Source organism: Lygodium microphyllum, chromosome 3, assembly GCF_053477565.2.
Source record: "Lygodium microphyllum isolate KBCC chromosome 3, Lygodium_microphyllum_v1.1.10, whole genome shotgun sequence".
Lineage (NCBI taxonomy): Eukaryota > Viridiplantae > Streptophyta > Polypodiopsida > Schizaeales > Lygodiaceae > Lygodium > Lygodium microphyllum.
In genome coordinates this window covers 82708995-82730835 of record NC_141137.1, presented here as the reverse complement: position 1 = coordinate 82730835, position 21841 = coordinate 82708995, and the positions used below count along the sequence as shown (strand labels likewise).

Below are 21841 nucleotides of genomic sequence, written 5' to 3'. Positions count from 1 at the left end.
AGGGACACAAACACACTTGAACTATAGATGTAGGAGCTACATATGGGGATATAATCCTCTCTCTCTCAATGCTATGGTGAGATGTCACGCAGTAAGGTGGGAAGGTCGAGTGGCAACTATAGGCTAAGAGTTCAACAAGATATCAAGTACTACCTAAAGTTCAAGATATGGGCGAAATGGGCCACAAAGGCTATGGAGAGGGCAATGGCGATGGTGGAAGGGTAACAATGCACATCACTGGACAAAGAAGGAAATAGCTACAACACAATTTTGTAAATGGCAACGAATGAAGCTCTCTCAATCGACATTAGTGGCAATAGATCGATTGCAACATACAAATGACTAGCACGCCACCTAATAGAGGGGGGGAGATTAAAACATGGTTGAAAAGGGGGGAGAGAGAGAGAGAGAGAGAGAGAGAGAGAGAGAGAGAGAGATTAAAACTTAGTGGAGACGGATCGATTGCAGCAAACGGAGAGAGAGGGGGGGGAGGGGAGATTAGCACATAGTTGAAAAGTGGAGAAAAAGGGAAGAAAGAGAGAAACACAGAAAAGGGGGGATAGTCAAAGAGAAGCAAAAAAAGAGGGGTGGAAGAAAAAAACCCCCAAGGAGGGGGCGAAAAGACACAGAAAGGCGGGGAAGAATTTAAAGAGATAGGGAGAGCAAAGTAGGGAGAGAGACAGTCAAGTGGGGGAAGAAGAATTTAAAGAGATGGGGAGAGCAAATGGAAAGAGAAAGGGGGGTGGCGCTGCTGGGGGATGGGGGAAGAGAGAATAAAAACCAGAGGACGTGGGAAAAGGTGAGGGAAGCGCAGTTACAGTGTGACAGGGAATGCACAACTTTGCTTCCCATGCAACACCGATTCCAACATAGCATTTCGACCACACAAAACACATGTGGAGCGCTAGTCATCCCAAGTGTGACAGGCTCACTTATGTGGGTGTGTAGAACTAAAACCTGAAAGTGCGAAGAGGCAGTGAGAAGCCTTTGAAAGACACTCTTGCCCCTACTTGCATTCCTTCTGCAATTGTATGGCAGCTGAATCCAATGCCTTTGACAGATCAAGTGATTAAAGCTTGCATTACCAAATAATAAAGCTTCACATGCAAGTCCACCAGATGTTTATACCAAAGACGGATGTTTCCGCTACAAACGCCTAGATTACAAGAGAAAACTCTTCCTGTTTAGCATGTACGTTTATATCTACCAGGGTCAGTACCACAAACTTGTTCCATGTTCCAAACAGAAGATTTACTGTACAGGATGAGTCTTAAGTTTAGTAACTTACTACTACAACCCCTCTATTACCCTCCGTGCATAGCTCATCTCAACCATGACAACTCCCCCAGCGTGTAGATTCTCACAAGTGATTGGGTGGTGTGCATAGGAATAATAATACAAAGGGTGTAGAGCTTCTGGCTGAAGAGGCATTTGGAAGATAGAACATCAGAACTTTGGGCTGAAGTTCTCAGTATCTGCCGCAACATAAATATCTTCTCAAGTAAATAAATCACCACCAAAATTTCCAATTCACAGGCTGTGAATAGCACCTGCTTGTAGATATCATTGGGACATAAATATTTTCTCAAGTGAATAAATCACCACCAAAATTTCAAGTTCACAGGCTGCAAATAGTACCTGCTTGTAGATATCTCGGGGTTGCACGCACTCATCTTTTACTTCATCAGGCAAGACTGGAACCCTTCTTGTAAAGCCTCTTTATCCAACTTCTTTCCAATAAATACAAGCTTGTTTGTTCTCTTTTCATCAGCTCCCCATGGCCTATCTGAGCCTCCCTCAAACAATGCATGGACAGCCTACATACAGAAAATTTATTGGGCAAAGGCCAATCACAGCAACAGAACCAATTTCACAGGACCTCTTAAAGCAAGGCTCAAGGTATCTACCTGAAAGACAAAACGTTCATTCATGCCATCAATGGATAAAACTCCCTTGCATCGATAAATATCATCAGCATTGAGAGATAAGGTCTTGCCAAGCCAGAGATTTATCTGCAGCACAGAAATCAACCCAAAACAGCTATTCATAAACCATGGCCAACAACAATATCTGAAAGACAACAGGAAACCATGAATGATGGAAGTTCCACTCATCTTAACCAATCACAATGTCCAAAAGACCACACCTTCTCAAGGTCCAGTGTACCATCACAAACAATGCTGACCGAAGAAACCTCGGAATCATGTGTGTGATGATGATGACTGCTCGTGTCATGTTTCTCATGATGGTGGTGTTTGTGGTCTGCAAGTGGATTATTGTCAGCCAATACCTGCATGAACGAACACAAGAAACAAAACGTACAACAGCAAATAAACACAAATCTGACCTTCATGATTGCAAGTCGAATCACACACATGATCGTGGCCATGGTGGTCATGTTCATGTTTATCAAGTTTTTTTTCTTCCATGATATCTCTCTCAATTCTATAGCAGACACATGCCGACTGTTATCTACTACCAGAAGCACCTATGCCAATTTTACCTGTTTCAACTAAACTAAAACCTTACCTTTCAAGGTCAAAGCCACCAATACCTAGAACATAATCCATATCCACTCGGCCATACTTAGTCTCTTTAACGTGTGCAATCTCATTTATAGTCTGCAAAAAACTACCAATTTACAGCCATACATTCCATGCCAAACAAAACAAGGGGTATTCTAGACAGGAAATTTGCAAAACTGAAAGGCACATCACCTTGATACGCTGAGCAAGGACCTCCAAATCCTTTGCAGTCACTAGATCGACCTGAAAAAGGGCAACTCATTTTGAGCCACAAAATACTAGCCACCTAGGCATTATGGTTAACCACCCCTAATTGCTGATCTGTGAGTTATAGTAACTCATGAAGGAAACATAGATAGAAAACCGGATTCAACTGAATTTCCTTACAAAGAGACTCTAAAATTAGCTGAGGGTTATATCCAACCACCTCAATAAGCAAAGGAAAATATTTGTCACTGAGTGGGGGGGTTGGAATTGAATGACTGGGATACCAAGTGACTGACCACACCATCAATTTATAGATGAGGAACCAACCAAACTGTGGGAGTTGGCATAGAAAACACAAAAACTCTCCTCTCTTAAGTTTCAGTTTTGGGGCTGCTTAAATTAGCTGATTATTAAGGTTAAATGTGAAGTGCACTTTTTCTAGCTGAACAACCCTCTTTAGGACCTAAAATTAGAACAATGAGCGATGCAAGCATAGTGTACCCCAACCAAGGCATCAGTGAATGGGTGCACATCAGCTACCCTAACACCTACCAAAACTTCAAAGGGGATGCTTATCTTTCCTCAACATTCCAAAGGGCCACCTCAAAGAGAACATTGTAAGCTGTCAAATGACCTACAGGGACTTCCAAAGGACCCAATTTGAACTTTATTCAAAAGATAAATTTATGCCCAAGGGAGACAAAAAAGGGAAGTTTGGGTCACAAATCACCAAAAAAAAAAAGTACTCTGAGCCAACTTCCAAAAGATAGTTGTTCATGGGTTATAACTCAAAATCCCAAGGATACAAACTTCATGATTCCGTTTCACATGCAGTATATACGAGTTTAGATGTATCTTTTGTGGAGTTCCTAGCTGGAGAGGGGAATAGTGACCATCCTATACCTAGAGATCTAGGTGACAATTGGGCACCAAGCCAATGCCTTTGGAGCCCATGCCTCTTGAGGCTCCACCATCAATGGAGGAGGCAATTGCCTCACCATTGGATTCACCCAATGAATCCGCACAAATGGAAGTTTCACTGACTTTGGTAGTGGCAAAGCGGAGAGGGAAGCATCAAGCTCCTTCTCATTGGGCACCTAATACACTATCCAATGCAAGGATTGAGGAAGTTTCTCAAGAGTAGCAGTCATAAGATGGCCTAAAACGATCTTGGAGGAACCAAGCACACTCCACCGAGATTGTTTGTACTAACTATTGTTTGATATCTCATGCCATAGGGAGCCAACCTTCCCGAAGAAGGCTTTGCAATCACAACATTGAAAGAAAGCGATGGAACAAGAGTTGGATGTGATTGAGCGAAATGGCACTTCAAATATTGTGCCTCGACCCATTCATAGGAAGGTGATAGGAGTGAGGTAGGTCTTAAAGACCAAGTTTCACAGTGATGGCACTCTGGATAAGTATAAGGTGTGACTCGTTAGAGGATTCCTGCAAAAGCCAAAAGTGGATTTTCATGATACCTTTACACCTACAACTTGAATGGCTACAATTAGGATCGTTCTTACCTTAGTCAACCATAAGAGATTGTCAATTTATCAAATTGATGTGAAGTCTCCATTCTTTCCTGGAGATTTGAAACAAGAGATCTATATTGAGCAACCTCGTGACTTTTCCTCATCAAATGGCAAAGTGTACAAGTTGAAGGAGGACATTTTACAACCTTTGGAATGAGAAGATAGACTTATTAAAGGTAAAATATGCTTGACAAAGATTGGTACGCCTATGACTCTTTGGCAAAGGAGGAATAAACAAACTCTTGAAAACATGGCTATGTGGACCTTTTAAGAGGCTAGAGACGACACTTCTACCTATGGTATGCATATTGAGAAGGGATTGCAAACAATCAAAATAATGGACTTTTAAATAAGATACAGCACATTAGGGTAAAATGCTGCAGTCAAGGCTGCACAATGCAAGACAGAGTATAGGGTAAGAGACTAGATGGGATACACTAGTGAATATTTTCTCTATCTATGCATACCTAGCAAAAACCCAAGGGATTGAGGTACTTGAAAAGGAGAAGAGAAGATGGAATTTTGATGCGCCCGGTACATCTAAGAAGACTAGAGAGGGTGAGTCTGCTACTCTCCCTCCTAGCTAAGATCCTGAGCAGACTATGAACAATGCATAGAGAAACAAGAACTAACAGGATGCCCAACCCAAGAGATAGCCTAGCTACAATTTCTTTTCAAACATAGCGAATACTATTAACCTCAAGAGAGTGCTTGAAGATTGCATTTGAAACAGTAAAGTGGAGTTTACTCTAAACAAATCCTGAGGATTGCTAAGAGAAAATTCCATGAGTCGATCATAAATATCAGAAAGAGAAAGAGATTAGTGCAAATTGCGCGAGGATAGATATTTAGATTGAGGTACTGTTTGATGAGAGTGGAAATGGACTCATGAAGGGAATATTGTAATATGTTCGGATGTTGTTAGGAATGCTTGGCCACTGCTTTATGTAGATGATGAGACACATATCCTTGTTTCACACAATCACTTTTCTAAAATTCATTAGGCTCATGCAATGTAGACATTAGTCAAAATAAATGAGATGCCTACCTCATGCATTGATTTGCTTAAGCTTGGGTCGAAAATTAATATTATTGTGCACAAAGTTTATGAGAGTAAAAAGTGGCCAATTGATGTAGAACATGGTTGACAAATGAAGACCACTAACTATACTGCAGGGGAATTATGTGGTATGTGTCTGAATAACAAGATATCTATAGGTAATTTAGAGGAGGATATTCATTTCTTTGTGCAAGACACTAGCTCATATGATATTGTGCTAGATCTTCACTTCTTACGGAGACACGAACAAAACTAAGGTCATGAATGATAGCTGCACTAATACAAAAATTCCTAGCAAAGATAGAATGAGAGTGGTTTGGTTGATGACAATGTGTAAACCATCCTACGTGTAAAGATACTTTACGAGATTCTTCTCTGCCTATGACAGATCTAGAATTTCATTAGGTACCACTATCCCACAAAACAACAGTGATACAAAGTGAAATTAATTCTCCCATCCTAACAATGGATTTTTTCTTTTAGTTTTGCTGGACTTTATGCTAATAGTTCTATTTCATATGAGAGGGTTTCAAAGATACCTAGAATTGCCAAGCGGTACATATGTAAAAAATTGAAGGCATTTAGAGAGAGAAGTGTATTGCATGATCACGACCTAATAAACGGTATGTGTAAAAGATTGACTAATGCAATTATTGTGACAAAATTTAAGAAAATATTAAAAACTGAGGATTTAAGCAATTCTAATCTTGTCTTAGTGCAATCCATGGACATGAATTTTGTGTTTGTTGCATTTAGGCAATTAGAGGCATGAGCCTTGTCAAGATGTGCACTTTACCACAAGGGGCTACAAATTCAGTAGCATATATGATGAATGCTATGAGCGAGTTCCTACATGATTATACCTCTCAACTTACCATTCAAGATGATGTGTCTCTAAAAGGCTACGTAGAAGAAGGAAATGAAACATTGGACATTCATGGGTGTAGACACTTTGTTGCTAACCATATTATGAATTGTGAGCACTGAATAGTCCAATGTGGGTACAAAAAGATAAGACGTATGACCTATGGTTATTTATTGAGAGATGAGTTGCTATGGAAGCATCCTAAAAGAAGAGGCAGAATATCCTGGCGAGCAGTCTTTGATAAACAAGACTATGCAAATGCAAATTATGAGTGAGTTTCATGAGAGTGTATGGGCTGAGCATAGAGATGTATTGGTAACATATGAGGCAAAGAACAATATAGATGGAAAGGGATATACAAAGCAGTAACTCACTTTGTAGACATATGCAAGGAGTGCCAATTGTATTCTTTAGTGCAACATAGGGATGAGCTTCATGCCACATCCACTTTGTATGCACTACAAGTGGGTTGTTGATTTGATTACTATGCCAATTGGGATTCAATAGATGAGGTATACAATGTCAAAAATGGATGCAATGATGGAAGCGTGTAGAAAACTACTACAATAGATTGATGTACATAAGAGACAAAGAAAAGAGAAAGAAAAACACTATAAAAGAAAAGAACATTGCACATGGAACTCATAAGTAAAGAGATACTCAAGAGATGGAATCCATATACCAAGTTATGAGACAATATAAAACCAATGTGAGTCACCGGTTGTGAAGGCACTAGCACTTGCTCCTCTCCCTCCACCAAAACCAATCAAGTGATGAATAATCATAGTCAAATGATGAATAATCATAATGATGAATGTGGAGGAAAAGACTTAATAAATAGGCAAAAATAATGCTATAAATCATGCCAAGTCAACCAACATTTAATGCTAGTTGACCAACATAGAATGCTAAAATAGCCATCCTAAAATGCCAAGGAAATGCCTAAATAATCAAGATAACATCCCGGTTGCCTAGCCCACTGAATCACATACTCAAACTCAACCATGAATTAACATATCTACTAACATATAGTTCTTTCAAAGGAAGATCTTACTCATCAAGTTGAGAAAACAACATTAAGGATAAAGGGTACTAGTGTCATATGAAGTTTCTACTTTTGGAGATCTTTTGCAACTATGGATATGTGGAAAATATTACTACAAATCAAGAAGAGTTGAATACTCATAAAACTAGAGAATTTTTTTTAGACATGGCATTAAATTGACTTTGACTTCAACGTACAGTCTAAAAGGAAATGAAAAGAGAGAAAGAGGTCATCCACCTATAACGAAGGCTAGAGGTCATCCACCTATAACGAAGGCTTTAGCCAAAGTGAATAACTCAACTCATATAGCATATGCATAATACTAAACTTTGTGAGCTCAAAACAATCAGCCTTCCCACTCTTGATCAGCGCGAAAGTGTTAAGATTTAACTCCTTGCCACATCAGTAGTGCCCGTGGCAATAGTTGGACTGTCCGACTGCAGTCAGCTGCATTAAATGCAGCCGACCTGCCTATTTTGGGCATAATTCAAGGCATTCTTTTCAACCTTTTTAAGGCTGAGTTTCCAGTACACTTCATAACTTGTGTCTGAGAGATTGGCCTGCTAGTGACAGAGACAATACTCGAGATTCACGAAGATTGAGGTCCTTAAGGCAGAGACATATGCAAATATTCTCTCTACACCTATGTATAATCTTGCATCCTTATACAACATTCCTCACTGCAGATTTTCTGCATTTCACCGTCTCTCCTCTCTCTTCTCTCTCCATTTACTCTTTGTCACAATCATTCGTTTCCGCATTGCTTCACTCTGACAATGTATCAGAGCATTTTGGCCTAGGGTGGACCTATCTAAAGAGGAGTTTTCAGCGCGACACAAGGCTGCGTTTTCAGCATTCAAGTGTGAGCAGGTGGGATGCGCAACAAAACAAGGCTAAGGCGAGCGTGGGCATGCAAGAGGGGAAGATTTGCTGAAGTTGCTGCTGTTTTTCTACTATTAGAGATGGAAGAAGGCTGTGTTTTTGGCCTTCAAGTGCAGGATTTACCTTTTCATCGCCTCCGACGGCTAAAGAACATTCAAGACACGGAGACGAGCCCTAGCAAGCAGTGTTTTCATAGTCAAAGGGGGTTTCTTTTGAGTTTGTGCACGCATTGCAAGTGAAGATGTCTACAGAGTGTGATGTGGAGTTCCGAGCAATCATGGACCAGAAGGTGCCTGTCCTACTGGCTCTTCCACCAAATCAGGAGCTTGATGGTGACAATTATCGCATATGGCGTGTGATGATGTTGGCCATATTGAAATCTTATGATCTGGTAGAGCTTGTGATGGAGATCAACCGACCCTCAATGAGAGATGAGTCCAAACTCTCTTCATGTGCTCGTGCGGAGTTGACCAAAGCTCAATCTCATTGTGACAAACAAAATGCCAGGATTCATTTTTTGATCTTTTTGTCTTGTACAACAGCCATGATAGCCCATATCGAGCACTTAAAGTAGCTCAAGAGATATGGCTAGAACTTGACCAAATGTACAACCGGATGACCCTTATGAAGAGGATTTCTTTGGAGGTGCAAATGCAAACCTTGTCCTTGAATAAGTCTTCTTCGCTTTGGGACCATATTAACTAGCTTCAACAGCTTCAAATGCAAGTTCAAAATGCAAGGAAGCCTATTTTCTCCAAAGACATGGCGATCACTTTATTATCCCAGTTGCCGCCATGATTTGGTACCTTTTGTTCCACTCTTATTGCCGTAGGGCGGGAGTTGACTCTTCGCTAGGAAGAAATGGTTCCTATGGTCTTGGACCAAGAGGAACAATTGAAGGGACAAAATGCTTCCAAATTGGAGGCATCGATTGGTCAAGCCTCTCATAAGAAGGGGAAAGGATCACAAGAAGAAAAAGAAGGACAACATATCCAAGAAAGACAGAGAAAGAATCGACAGGCCATATTTGTGGTAAGATCGGCCATTGGAAGAAGGATTGCCCCGACAAGGACAAGGACACCAAGAAGGACACAAAGGATTCTGGAGCAGTGGTTGCACCCTCATCAGCTACTTTTCTACACTTAGCGGTCATTGAGGACACTACATCAAACTTTTGATGCTACGATGACAACTCCCCAGGCTCAAGAGTGGATCGTGGACAGTGCTGCCTTCCAGCACATGACTCCTTCGACAGTTGGTGTTGCCCACTTGCGACCCTCGCATGAGCATATTCTCATAGGAGACAGCTCTTCTGTGTATATTGCAGCATGGATGAGATGCAGCTAATTCTAGATGGACGTGGTGGTATCCACACTTCCGAGGTGTTGAATGTGCCAGGTTTAGGGTGTCATTTGCTTTCAGTACGTAAGATTTATTCTCTTGGTCTCTTGGTGGAGTTTGACACTGATGCTATTCGCATTCTTGATCATGGATCGAGCAAGGTTCTCCTTCAGGGTATGAGGAGAATCGCATCTACAAATTGAAGTCTTCTTCCACTCTTACCTCTCTTTTTCTTACCTCTCAAACACAATCCGACCTATGGCATGCTCGGTTTGGCCACCTAAATTATGAGTATCTTCGGAAGGCGTCACAAGAATCGCTTGTTTGAGGTTTTCCGAACATAGTGGTGAGCCAACAACCGTCTGTCTCCTACATTCGTGGGAAGCAGCATAGGGATGCAATTCCCAACAAAGCTTCGAGACGGTCTACTTTGCCTATGGAGCTTATATCTACAGATCTTTGTGGCTCAATGAGGAATGAGTTCTTGAAGGGGAGCTTATACTTCATGTTGATCGTAGATGACTACAACAAGATGACATGGACCTACTTCTTGACGCAGAAGTCGACAGCATTCTTCCACTTCAAGGATTGGCTTCTCTTTGAGGAGGACCGATCTCGCAAGAGATTGAAGACCTTGCAATTACAAGGGTGGTGAATTTGTTTCTAATGAGTTTGCTCGGTTTTGTGCAAATAGGGGGCATTCACCAGGAGTTTGCTAATACCAACACTCCTCAAGAGTGGCATTTTTGGAGCAGAAGAACCGAAGTGTGATCGAGATAGCATGCACCATGATTGAGCACCACCAAACACCTTAGATTCTATGGGCAATGGCTAAGATAGTCCACATCCTAAATCGGTCTCCCACTTTGATCGTTGACAAGATGGCACCTTTTGAAACTTACTTTGGGACTAAGTCTAATGTCTCTTATTTCAAGATCTTTGGGTGTGACGCCTATGTGCACATTCCAAAAATGCAGCGTGACAAGTTTGAGGCAGCTTCCCAACAATAGGCTTTTGTCGACTACAACTCCCAATCTCGAGGTTATCACTTGTATGATTCCGTAAGGCGAGACGTCTATATGAGCCGAGAAGAGCGGTTCGGGAAAGTTTCAGCCATAGAGGGGGGTGAGGAACACCCAATCTTTGGAGATCAAGGGAGAGTTGGACTCTTGAGACAATTCCTTTGAAGCGAGCACCACTTGATGGAGATTCTTCCTCAAATTTCGGGTCTTCTCTTCCACCGGCCACCCCGGTGATGATCTCGCCAATGCATAAACCCGAGTCTTCACTGAATGGAGAACGTTGAGGAGCCATCCGGCCTCCACCTCGTTGGACCCGTGACACCCTCCGAGATTCAAGGATCAAGGGGATCCTTGAGGAGTGGAAACCGCAGGATGGACCCGAAGATCACGAAGACATCATGCATATACTACGGAGCTTTTTCGCTCTAGCTATTGTTTGATGTCCCATGTTTTGCAAGATAGAGAGCCTACATCAATGAAGCAGGCTTTACAATTTGATCATTGGTAGAAGGCGATGGAAGCCGAGTTGGAGGCTATTGAGCGGAATGGCACTTGGTTCCTTGTGCCTCATCCCTCTCATAAGCAAGTGATTGGTGTCAAATGGGTCTTCAAGACCAAGTACCATAGTGATGGCTCCTTGGACAAGCACAAGGCTCACCTTGTTGCTAACAGTTTTGCACAACACCCAGGTGTTGACTTCCATGATACTTTTTCCCCTACAACTCACATGGTGACTATTCGTGTTGTTCTTGTCATAGCTAGTCATAGGAAATGGCCAGTTTTTCAAATAAATGTGCAATCGGCCTTCTTGAATGGTGATTTGAAGGAGGAGATCTATGTAGCGCAGCCTCCTGGCTTTATTTCCTCAAATGGAAAGGTTTACAAGTAAATATGGCATTGTATGGCCTAAAGCAAGCTCCGTGTGCTTGGAATGAGAAGATTGACTCGTTTCTCCAGACCAGGTTGGGATATCAGCCTTCTACGATCGATCCACAGCTTTATGTGCACACTTCCAAGGGAGCTTGTATGTTGTTTGTATTATATGTTGATGACTTGATTATTGCAAGTGCTCGTACCCAAAAGGTTCAAGAGAATAAGGCAGCCCTACACCAAAAGTTTGAGAAGACGGATTTAGGACTTCTCCATTTTTTTTTGGGCCATGAGATGCCATGTGGCAATTTGCCATGTGGCAACAATCGGACTATCCAACTAAGTTGATTGCATTTAACCCAACCGACCTGCCTATTTTGGGCATTTTTTGAGGCATTCTTTTCAACCTTTTTAAGGCGGAGTTTCCAACAAACTTCATTACTCGTATCTAACAAATTTCAGCTTCCTAGTGACGAAGACAGCACTCGAGACCGATGGAGATCGAGGTCCTTAAGGCAAAGACATACACAGATATTCTCTTTGCACCCATGTATAATTATGCATCCTTATACAACATTCTTTGTCATGATCATTTGTTGCTCTCTCTCTCTCTCTCTCTCTCTCTCTCTCTCTCTCTCTCTCTCTCTCTCTCTCTCTCTCTCTCTCTGTGTCATGATCATTCGCTTCTGCATTGCTTCACTCAAGCAAGAAGCTCTAGTGGCTGAAAATGATCAGCCATCTCTTCTCTTCGTTGAAATATTTCAACACTCTCAACCTCTAGCTGCATAAATGCAGCAATTACACAATATGTGTCCAAGGAAAGCACTAAGACAACACCAAAACTACCCTACTTCTCAATTGTCAATATTTTTTCAATTTTTGTCACAATATTTACACAAATTAATTCTTTGTACATATCATTTATATGCTCATTATCATGCAATGCACCAATATGCCTAAATATCTTATGTCTCTTACTATGTAATACCTAATAATTCTAGGCAATCTCTAAGACCCCTCTAATAACGAAACAAAACTTTAAATGCAAAGTCCAACAAAACTACAAAAAAAAACTCTATTGACAAGAGATGAGCTTATCATATCCCATTCCACATTCATCTCGCAAGACAATGGTACATAATGAAAATCGAAATCTGTCGTAGGTAAAGGAGCATCTAGTAAAGTATTCTTACTCTTAGGATGATTTACACACAATGTCATGAACTAAATTGATCTCATTCCATCTCTACTACACAAACTACTACAATAGCGGAGTCATCATTCATCACCTTAATCTCCATTCGTAGCTCCATAATAAATGGCTAACCCAATATAATATCAGATGAGCAAGCATCCCATACAAAGAAATGAAAATCCTCATATTTATCAACTGTAGATATCTTGATATTCCAACATGTAGCATACAACTCCTCACACATACATCTCCTAACATGTTGCTTCTAAGTAGCACTTGCGAAGAACCTATTATTTCAAGTGTAGTAGATGGCATTGTAATTTTAGAAACATCAAGCTTTAGATCACTTAAACTTTTAATTAACTCATCATTACTATTGTTTCATAGTGATAGACTAACATAGGCATAGAGATGGAGCAAATACAACAGCAACAATAGACAAGATAGGTGTAGGCAAGGCAGGTAAAGACAGAGATATAGGAGCCATCGCTTGCATAATATCAAGGCATTGAAACATAAGAAATTCTAAGAGAGACTATATCATTCTATGGTCTAGACTTTCACATCTCTTGCTTCACTAAAATAGTGACAACATACTATGCATCGTACAATCGGTCTTAAAATCCATCGACAGCAATCTATCTACTAAGAGTCTTCTAAACACGCTAGATGCGCCGAATCTATAGCTTATAAGAATACCTCCATTTTCTCAAGCTTTAAGGCCACTTAGTATGCACTATCCAACTCATTAAACCCTAACTCAAGCTTTCGTAGTGACTCTATTACCACCAAACCTTGTTGCGTCCTATATCCATCCAAATATCTTCTAGAAAGACCTTTATCTTCAAGGCTTTCTAAAAGATGAACAAAGATGGACTCAAGAAATATAGCTCAATGATACACAACTCTAAGAAAAAAGTTACCAATTATCACAAGGCCGTGGATTTTTAAGATACCTTTATCTTGTCTATAACATTTTATTAAGTTATTTATCAAATGTGTAAGGTTGTTTAGCACATGTGATATACATAACAATTATTTCATTGTAAGAAGTCAATGACCTCGATAATGTAATGGACATAAGAAACAAAAGTTGTGATAAGTTATGCCAACTCGGCTTTGGGGGTTAGTTGGTATCAGTCTTGACCCTAAGACGATTATATGACCAATAAGGGTCAATGGTGACACTTGGAACTAGCATTAATTAATAAATTAATATCAATATAAGGATCATCAAAGATTAGGAACCACTTCAAGTTGCAAATGGTCTAGCCAATTTGATCATAGATGGGCACATCTACTTTTAAACAAATCAGAAGGGCTAAAATTAATTTTTTAGATTATTTAATTTAAAAATCTAATTAAAGGACTAGATAATGCTGCAAAATGGGTTTCAAACTGTCACTTTGAAAAAATGCCCATGCAAACCAAGAAAACGTTTTTTGAGCTGGATCTCAACCATTGTGTTAGCTTACAACTTGAGAGGGGAAGGGGGGAAGGGAAAGAGAGAGAGAGAGAGAGAGAGAGAGAGAGCGCTGGAGGCCCATTTTCTAATCAAAGAACAGCAATTTACTGCAAAAACAACCATCTAAGAGCCCGAGTAAATAAGAAACAGCAAAGAGCTACCTTCTAAGGGTTGGCGTCCGCATTGTTGATCAAGAGACAGTATTTTAGAGGTGCCTAGTAGAAAGCAACTACATTAGATGCACAATGAAGCAAACATGTGAAATTTAGGATCGTCTCTCAAAGAAAATCGAATTTCTCTCTCATCTTGCCTCTCACCTTCTCTGACCCAATATTAGGAGATCTCAACATTTCTCTGCCATTTTGAGCAAATCTCAATCAAATTTAGTAGACAAGAAAGAGATCTTTGCTTGGCCCTTGGATTTGACAAACCCCTCAAGACCCATGCCAATTGGTGAAGGCATCATTCACTAAATTCAACACCTCAAATTAATTATCAAGGAATTTAGATATCAGCCCATTCACTGTAATTTGGAGCATGATTGTTAAATTGGGAGTTCCGTTTATACAAATCCTACATGAAAAATCAAAGGAGATAATGAATCTCAGCTTATATTCATTCCATTAGCAATCAAGTTAAAGAAACACCAAAAGAGGTATCAATTTTGGGGTCAATAGAGTGTCCACTATTCGAGATTATTAAGATAATTAGTGCAATTTAAGTTATATTCATTTGCTAATTGTTATAACTAAGTGCTTGATTAAGGAATTACCACCCTTTTCAAGAAGAAAGGCTCTTATCACCAACCACAAAAAGTACTAACAAGAATTGAAGGTTATATATATTTAGAGAACAACCCCCGCCAAGGGAGCTTTAGGAAGGTTAGACTTCATGCTATAAAGCTCATTTCAAATCTAAACCCAAAGAAGAAATGTCTAAATTACGTCCAAATACTCAAAGATGGACTGAAGCTACCCACAAAGAGTGATGATCCACATGGCTAATGGATTTTTACACGTAAGTTTTCGCTTCTTCCACAACTTGGAAGATGTCCTACAAGCAGTGACCGCTTATACGACATAGCAAAACACAAAGGCTTGCAACCCCCAATGCCAATAAAAATAGCCCATAAAAGATCTAACACAACAAAAACAACAACAACAACACACATGAAAGATTGCTACAAGGTCACTTTCAAAAGTAGAAGAACCAAGAAAGTTTAACAAATAGCGAGTCTTCGTTCAAATCAGTTCTTGAACCGTCTATATGTGAGATTTGGACAAGCTTCTCCTTGTTGCAAGTTTCTACTTGTTTGAAACTTCTTTCCAAAGATAACACTTCCATGTTCAAGTATCTCAAACCACTCAAAAACACTAGACTTTTCTCATGCGTGAAACTTTTATATCAATAGCCATTTACATGTGTATTTTTGGCAACCACTAACAATGTCGTGTTGATGTCATTGGTAACAAAATTTGCCCCCTCATTGCCTCACCAAATATTGTTTGCTAGAGTACTTAATAATTAAAATAACTATTAATTACATCTATGCTTGTAGATGCAAGCTTCGTATTTAAATTTTAAAGTGTGCCTTTTTCATCAATGACTATAAAACCAAGTATACTACTCTTTAAACCAACCAACTTCTTCGTCTATCGTCTACAATGCCCAAAAGGTGGGAATCCAAGAAATAAACCTATCCAAACAACAAACCATTCTACAAGTTTAATATTCACAACTAACATGCATATATATGCATATCCACATTTAAAATAATTCTCCAATATATATTCCTCTACCTAAACATGCACCCTATCAAGCAAGATGAGTTAATACTCTATAAAAAATAGTTTTCATTGGGGGATACAGAAAATAAGAGTATGTTAAATTTTACTAGATAATAGAAGCAACAAACATGCACAAGCAAAAGCTAAGAAACTTCACCTTATTAAGTAGAATGCGGTCTGCATAGGCAACTTGTTGCACAGCCTCATTGACTACTCCATCAGGCTTTTTTTCATCCAAATGTTGAGGAGCATGTTTTGCATCCACTAGAGTCAACACTCCATCTAATCGAACATGAGGAGCAAGTTCCTCTTCCATATAGAATGTTTCAATAATTGGAGCTGGATTGGCCAAACCTGAGATACCAAGACCACTACTAAGTGGTGCAATTGCCTTGCAAATAACTCTCTCTCAATTCTCCTTATAAAGGATTAGAACTCATCACAAAAAGAAAAGTGAAACCAATCATTATCTTATACATAAGAAAACATTGCTAGTGCATTCCTCGATATGCATATATATTAAGACCTCGACCCTTCAACACATTGACAGAAGGCACACACTTTCTTGAGGGAAAAACCCCTTAACCTACATGACCGAATTCATAAAATACATACCAGTTGTCTCGATTAAAATGTGATCAAACAAGTCCCTCTTAGTTTGCACAAGCTCTGTGATCATACGCACAAGATCACCTCTGACTGTGCAGCAGAGGCATCCATTACTGAGCATCATGATATCTTCTTGGCCTGCTTTCTGAGCGGCAACTAGAGATCCATCGATGTCCACTTCACCGAACTGAAAGTCAAAGAATAAAAAAGGCCAGTAAGGGACTGTAAAAGGTGTGCATTGCAACAGGCATAGCAGTCGATGTAACCACTAAAGACAGCCATGATATCCTAGTCCAAGTCACAGACCACACTTCATTTTCTGGGAGGCACAGAAGGTAAGGCATTAGGCACTCTTGAATCGTGCAGACACGTCTACAGGAAGAAAGGCTTCGATAGACTATTGCAGAAATATGCACGTGTTCAATTAAAAAACCATAAAAGGGACGTATAGTTGCTGTACCTCGTTTTCAATCACGGCCAACCTTTTGCCGTGGTTTGCTTTCAGAACGTAATTTAACAAAGTAGTCTGCAAAGGCAATAAAAGTACTGAGCTTGAGAGATATCAATGGCAGTTAAGGGCTGCACCATTGCCAAAAAACAAGGAAACATATTGAAAGGCACCTTGCCAGAGCCAAGAAAGCCAGTGATGACAGTGACGGGCACTCGGTTATCTGGGCCAGAAGACTGGGAAAACGGATCCTGCGCTGCTGATCTTGCAGCCGAACAGAAGCGGCGCTTGGAGTTGGAGAAGGAAAGGGAGGGACACACCCTGGTGGACAGAGAAATAGAGACAAAGCTCCATGACGATGATTGGCGCACATAGGCGCTGCGAGAGAATGACCTGCGGGGACAGAAAGTCCTTCTGCCGGTGAGCACCGCGCACCGAATGTCGTAGAGGGAGCACTTGAAGACGGAAGCCATGGTCCGTGTTTTACTGGGAGTGAACACTCGGCCTGCGATAGGGAGTGTTAAGAAGGTTTGTGACTCGCCGTATACGAACCTGTAACTGTCTTCGGCCAGGGTCTACCTGCTGAGATAGGGTTTTAGAGGAGGATTCTAGAAGAGCTAGAGATATTTTCTTCACGACCCGTTGGCGCGACCCAACACGTTCCCAAGTTAACGTGATTTAAAGTTTAAGCGAGCTTCCATCTAATGCTTCGAATCTAATCGACACCTATATACTCTCTATACTATATTATAATTATAATCTTAATTATCCTAATCTAATCTACACCTATCTATACTTTTATACTATGCTCTGTCATACTTAACAAATCTATCCCACTAAAGACTAACACTATATGGTAATCATAGAGTGTTCTCCAAGCCTTGGAAGAGAAAAGGTAAACACACACACACACACTCTCTCTCTCTCTCTCTCTCATCGTGCCTCATGGTTTTTAGATGTTGCTGCTGATGTTGCAGTAGTTAGCCTTTAGCCTAAGGAAATGAGGGGGTTCAATTCGATCCATTTTCACATGTGCATGTTGAAGGATACTGGAATCACGAGCACATGTAGAATCATCTATGCATGACAATTACTTGACTTTGTCATAGTTAGGGGCACATGCCAAATCGCTACTAAATAGTGTTGTTGCAACAAGTAAAAAGGTGGAGAGGAGGGAGATGGGAGGTGGCTACATAGGATTGGCTGCTATAGAGTTACCTAACACTCCTTGACTATTGATGATGATTTGTTTTATCAAGCTTTAATAAGCCTTCCATTATTTCATTCCAATTGTAAAAGTGGAGGGGCTCACAACCAGCTTGGAGAATCCCTACCAAAACCCAATCTAAAGTAGTGCATGTGCCTAAGTGTAAGTTCTTGATCATTAGTCACAATAACAATAAGCCAATATCAATTTTGTGCATCTTGGTGTCATCTCTATGTCTCTTTGTCACAAGATCGATAACGTAGATGAGGACTCTTATGTGCATGTTTGGGACAATGGCTTTGGGGGAGGGGGGAGCTTTAATGGCATATCGGTAGATTCACTTGATGTAGCCACCAAGGGCATCCTTACCTCTTGTTCTGCTAGCAATAGTGGCCGCTCTAGCACTAAGTCTAACGAAGCATCCTAGATGCTCACAATGGCACCAAGTTTCTAAAAAAAAGTTACACACAACTCTTTGCCTAGGCAATGACTAAACTTTCAGCAACAACACCAAAAACTATTAATTCCAATTGTGATTAGTGCATCTATCCACCCCAACACCCCCCATTATGCCATCAACACCTACATGTGCCCTGCGGTATTCGTGGCATTCTCGTGTCCCCCTTTCCCTTCTAAAAGAGTCATCTCTCTCTCTCTCTCTCTCTCTCTCTCTCTCTCTCTCTCTCTCTCTCTCTCTCTCTCTCTCTCTCTCTCTCTCTCTCTCATTTGTGCATGTGTACATGATAGACTAGAGGTCCTCCTTAATCACCCATCCTTCGTCCTCTCATCAAAGCTAAATGTGCACTCTTAGTGTTTTAGGAACTTCAATGCTCTTGGACTCGACCATCTCTCACACTTTGAGATCTCACAACCTTCTACTCTCCCCCCTACTATTCCAAGCAAGCAAGAAAGCAAACAACCAAAAGTTTGTAGTAGGCTCACATGCTTACCTCTATACACCTTTCAAGGCTTACTAGTGGCCTCACAATCTGTAACGTGTCCGCCGGTAATCTTAAGGACACATCTTAGCAGTCCATCGAAAAGAATGTGTAGAAAGCTCCACCCGGTACTCCCATGGAATGTCACGGGGTTTGCGATCTAGGACTTTTCGTGTCTGCCACGTAGCGGAAGTATTCTAGCCGTCCCCACTTAGGACCGACCTAAATCAGGGTATCTCCCTAATGGTCATTTCCTAATCAGCAACTAGCATTGAAACCCAAGCAAACTACTTTACCCAGAAACGCCAGGTCCGAAGCGGATTCACGCTGCACTTGGTTCAAGGAGAATGGGAAATGAGAGGGATGCAAGACTCGACCTCTATGCCATAAGGCATAGTCCCATTTCGTTCCCCTAAAATAGCGTAAACCGGGATTATTGTAACTTAGATTCTAGGTCAATGCTCTTGCTGTTTGTGTTCTTTGAACGATCTTCTTGCTGTCCAACATGATTGACAAAAATTCTCGGCCAATCGGGATCACCCATCCGTAGGACGGACCCATGGCCACATCCACCGCACTTTCCTCAGGTTGTTTTAGTTATTTAATTGCCTACCACATTTAGTTGTACATGCATCAATCAGCTCCCTTAATTAGCTTGTTAGGCACTAGTTCCTTCACGTAATCATAGCACTTGACATAGAAAAACAATGTCAAACAAGTTCCTTTTCAATAGCTTATTATAATCTTTCAAATACATTTATAAAGTCCAGCCTGTAGGCTTATCTATAATCCACCCAAAGGCTATCCAGCAATCAACAGGGATTACTAATCCAAGAATTCGCCCGTAGACTAGTATGCGGGCCTCGAGATCCAATCCCGAGTCACATTGGCCTCTTCTGCAGGGCCCGGAAGGCGAGGGATTTATGGCCAGAGCCCCCTCTAGCACCCAAGCATCCTCCTGCTCCAGGTAGCGCTCAACAAAGAGACCTCTCACGGCGAGTTCGGTCCACCTTCCCAGCGCGGTTAACAACCCCCTTGGTTAGGGTCAGGCAGGTAGTCGAGGTAACTGAAGCTGCCTCTCCCTTCAGACCTTCAACCTAAAGCATTAGATATCTTTTCATCCTTTAATTCTTTGAGCAAACAAAGCAAAACAGTGCTCTTAAAACTGTTACAAGCACAATCATTTCCATTGGTCGTTATTTTTTTGGCCAACTGCTAAGGAGTGAATCCTTCTTTCCGAATGCATCCAACACTCGATCCGGGATCAATTGCGACTTCGCGAGATCCCCATGGGTTTGTCTGTTAACCCTTATATCATTGGGTTAGGGCCGTACCCTATTAACCCAACTTAACCAAAACCTTAAGTGCTAGTAAATATGTTATTTCAATTTACTGATTGGTCCTTTGCTTCCAAGCAAAGATCTAATCCCTGTATCTTGGTTACTTTACCCAAGAAAGGTACTATACCATGACAATTATTCATCCTCTTGCAAGATAAACTTGCCTAAGAATTTGCCAATCTCATTTCGAGGAATTGGCCATTCCCTTGTGATCAAATCACAAGATCGTGCAATTCTACAACTTGTTGCACAAGTGCCGCATCAAACTATGGGACTATTTACCCATCGAATGGAGTTTTATAATCACAAAATCATGATTAGATATAACAATTCGTTCCTGATTGCATTAGGCCGACATTGTCGGACCTAGGGTTCCAAGTTCAAACCGAGTTTCATCTTTTTAGCGAGAGATCCTTAGGGTAGAAACCCTAGATCGTCTCTTGCAGGTACGTCCTATTGTCCCTACATTCCGTGAATGTGGCCAAATCTTTAGGTTTAAGAGTTTCAGCTTTAGCAATAAGAGCGATTAGGTAATGTCCTCAACGTGCTAACCCTAGTTAGCTCTATGGGATATGTTGCATTGAATTAACCCTTCTTAAACGAGTACCTCGCGGTTTTAGGTGTTTAGGTTTAAACCAATTTAACTTGTCTATTCTTGAAGATAATTACGCTACCATTTCCGTAACCACATGATTCATTGTCTACGTATAAGTTGATTTACAAACCCTAACTTTTCGGGTTAAGATCAAAGCATAGGTTAAGTTATAGCATAATTCCAATTGATCCTCCTATAACATGCAAACAAGGTTCATGCTACTAAGCTTTAGGATTTTTGGTTTAAACATGCAGCCTTTTCTTACTTTCATTTCCGAATGAATTAGTCGTACGCTGAACTTACAAAACCTTTCGTTGATTTGATTTTTTAGGCCACTTGCCTAGAGTTAAATCTTCTTCATGCAACCCTAGCAATTTCCTACGGTTGCTAGCAACTTTCTTTAAGAATCATTTCGAAGAAAAGATGTTCAATAATGCGATATGCAGTTTATTCCTTCCATGCTTAATCGAAGTGTACTATCATAATTCCGTTTTGTAAAGATGGGCATTAATTAATCTAATTTCATTACTTTGCAATGCATAAAAAACCACTTGCTAGAAATGCATAGAAATCTTATGCTCGCTTTATTTTGTTCGTTTTATTGAAAAATACTAATGACCGAATCCCTCAATTGTGATCTATTAGCCAAATTATTTTCAATCGAAAAAAACATGCATCCTTATTTCTCAAATGATCAATGCATAATTGAAATATTACAATGTTAATCAAACTTAGGAAGAAGAACCTGGACTTGTGGTGAAATGTCCACATGGATGCTAGGAGACGATCCTCCTGCGGTTGCGCCTTGTGCTTTCTTAGGAGCCATCGCGAATGCGTATGATCTTGGCCGTCTCCTTCGCACGCGAAACTTCCTTTGTGATTCGGCCTCCTTGATTAATTTCTCC

The 21841-nt window shown here is 40.6% G+C and overlaps 1 protein-coding gene across 1 annotated transcript; it reads right to left on the bottom strand.

The window, feature by feature from the left end:
- Positions 1–1048: 1048 nt before the first annotated feature.
- On the bottom strand, positions 1049–17517 carry LOC148038571 (uncharacterized). Its single transcript, XM_087673546.1, has 11 exons — positions 17030–17517; positions 16869–16934; positions 16415–16595; positions 15957–16153; positions 2718–2768; positions 2530–2621; positions 2348–2445; positions 2147–2262; positions 1908–2012; positions 1639–1817; positions 1049–1550 (listed from the first exon to the last, which is right to left on the bottom strand). The coding sequence occupies exons 1-10, from the start codon at positions 17327–17329 to the stop codon at positions 1677–1679; spliced, it is 1347 nt and encodes a 448-aa protein (XP_087529672.1). The 5' UTR covers positions 17330–17517; the 3' UTR covers positions 1049–1550; positions 1639–1676.
- Positions 17518–21841: the final 4324 nt, after the last annotated feature.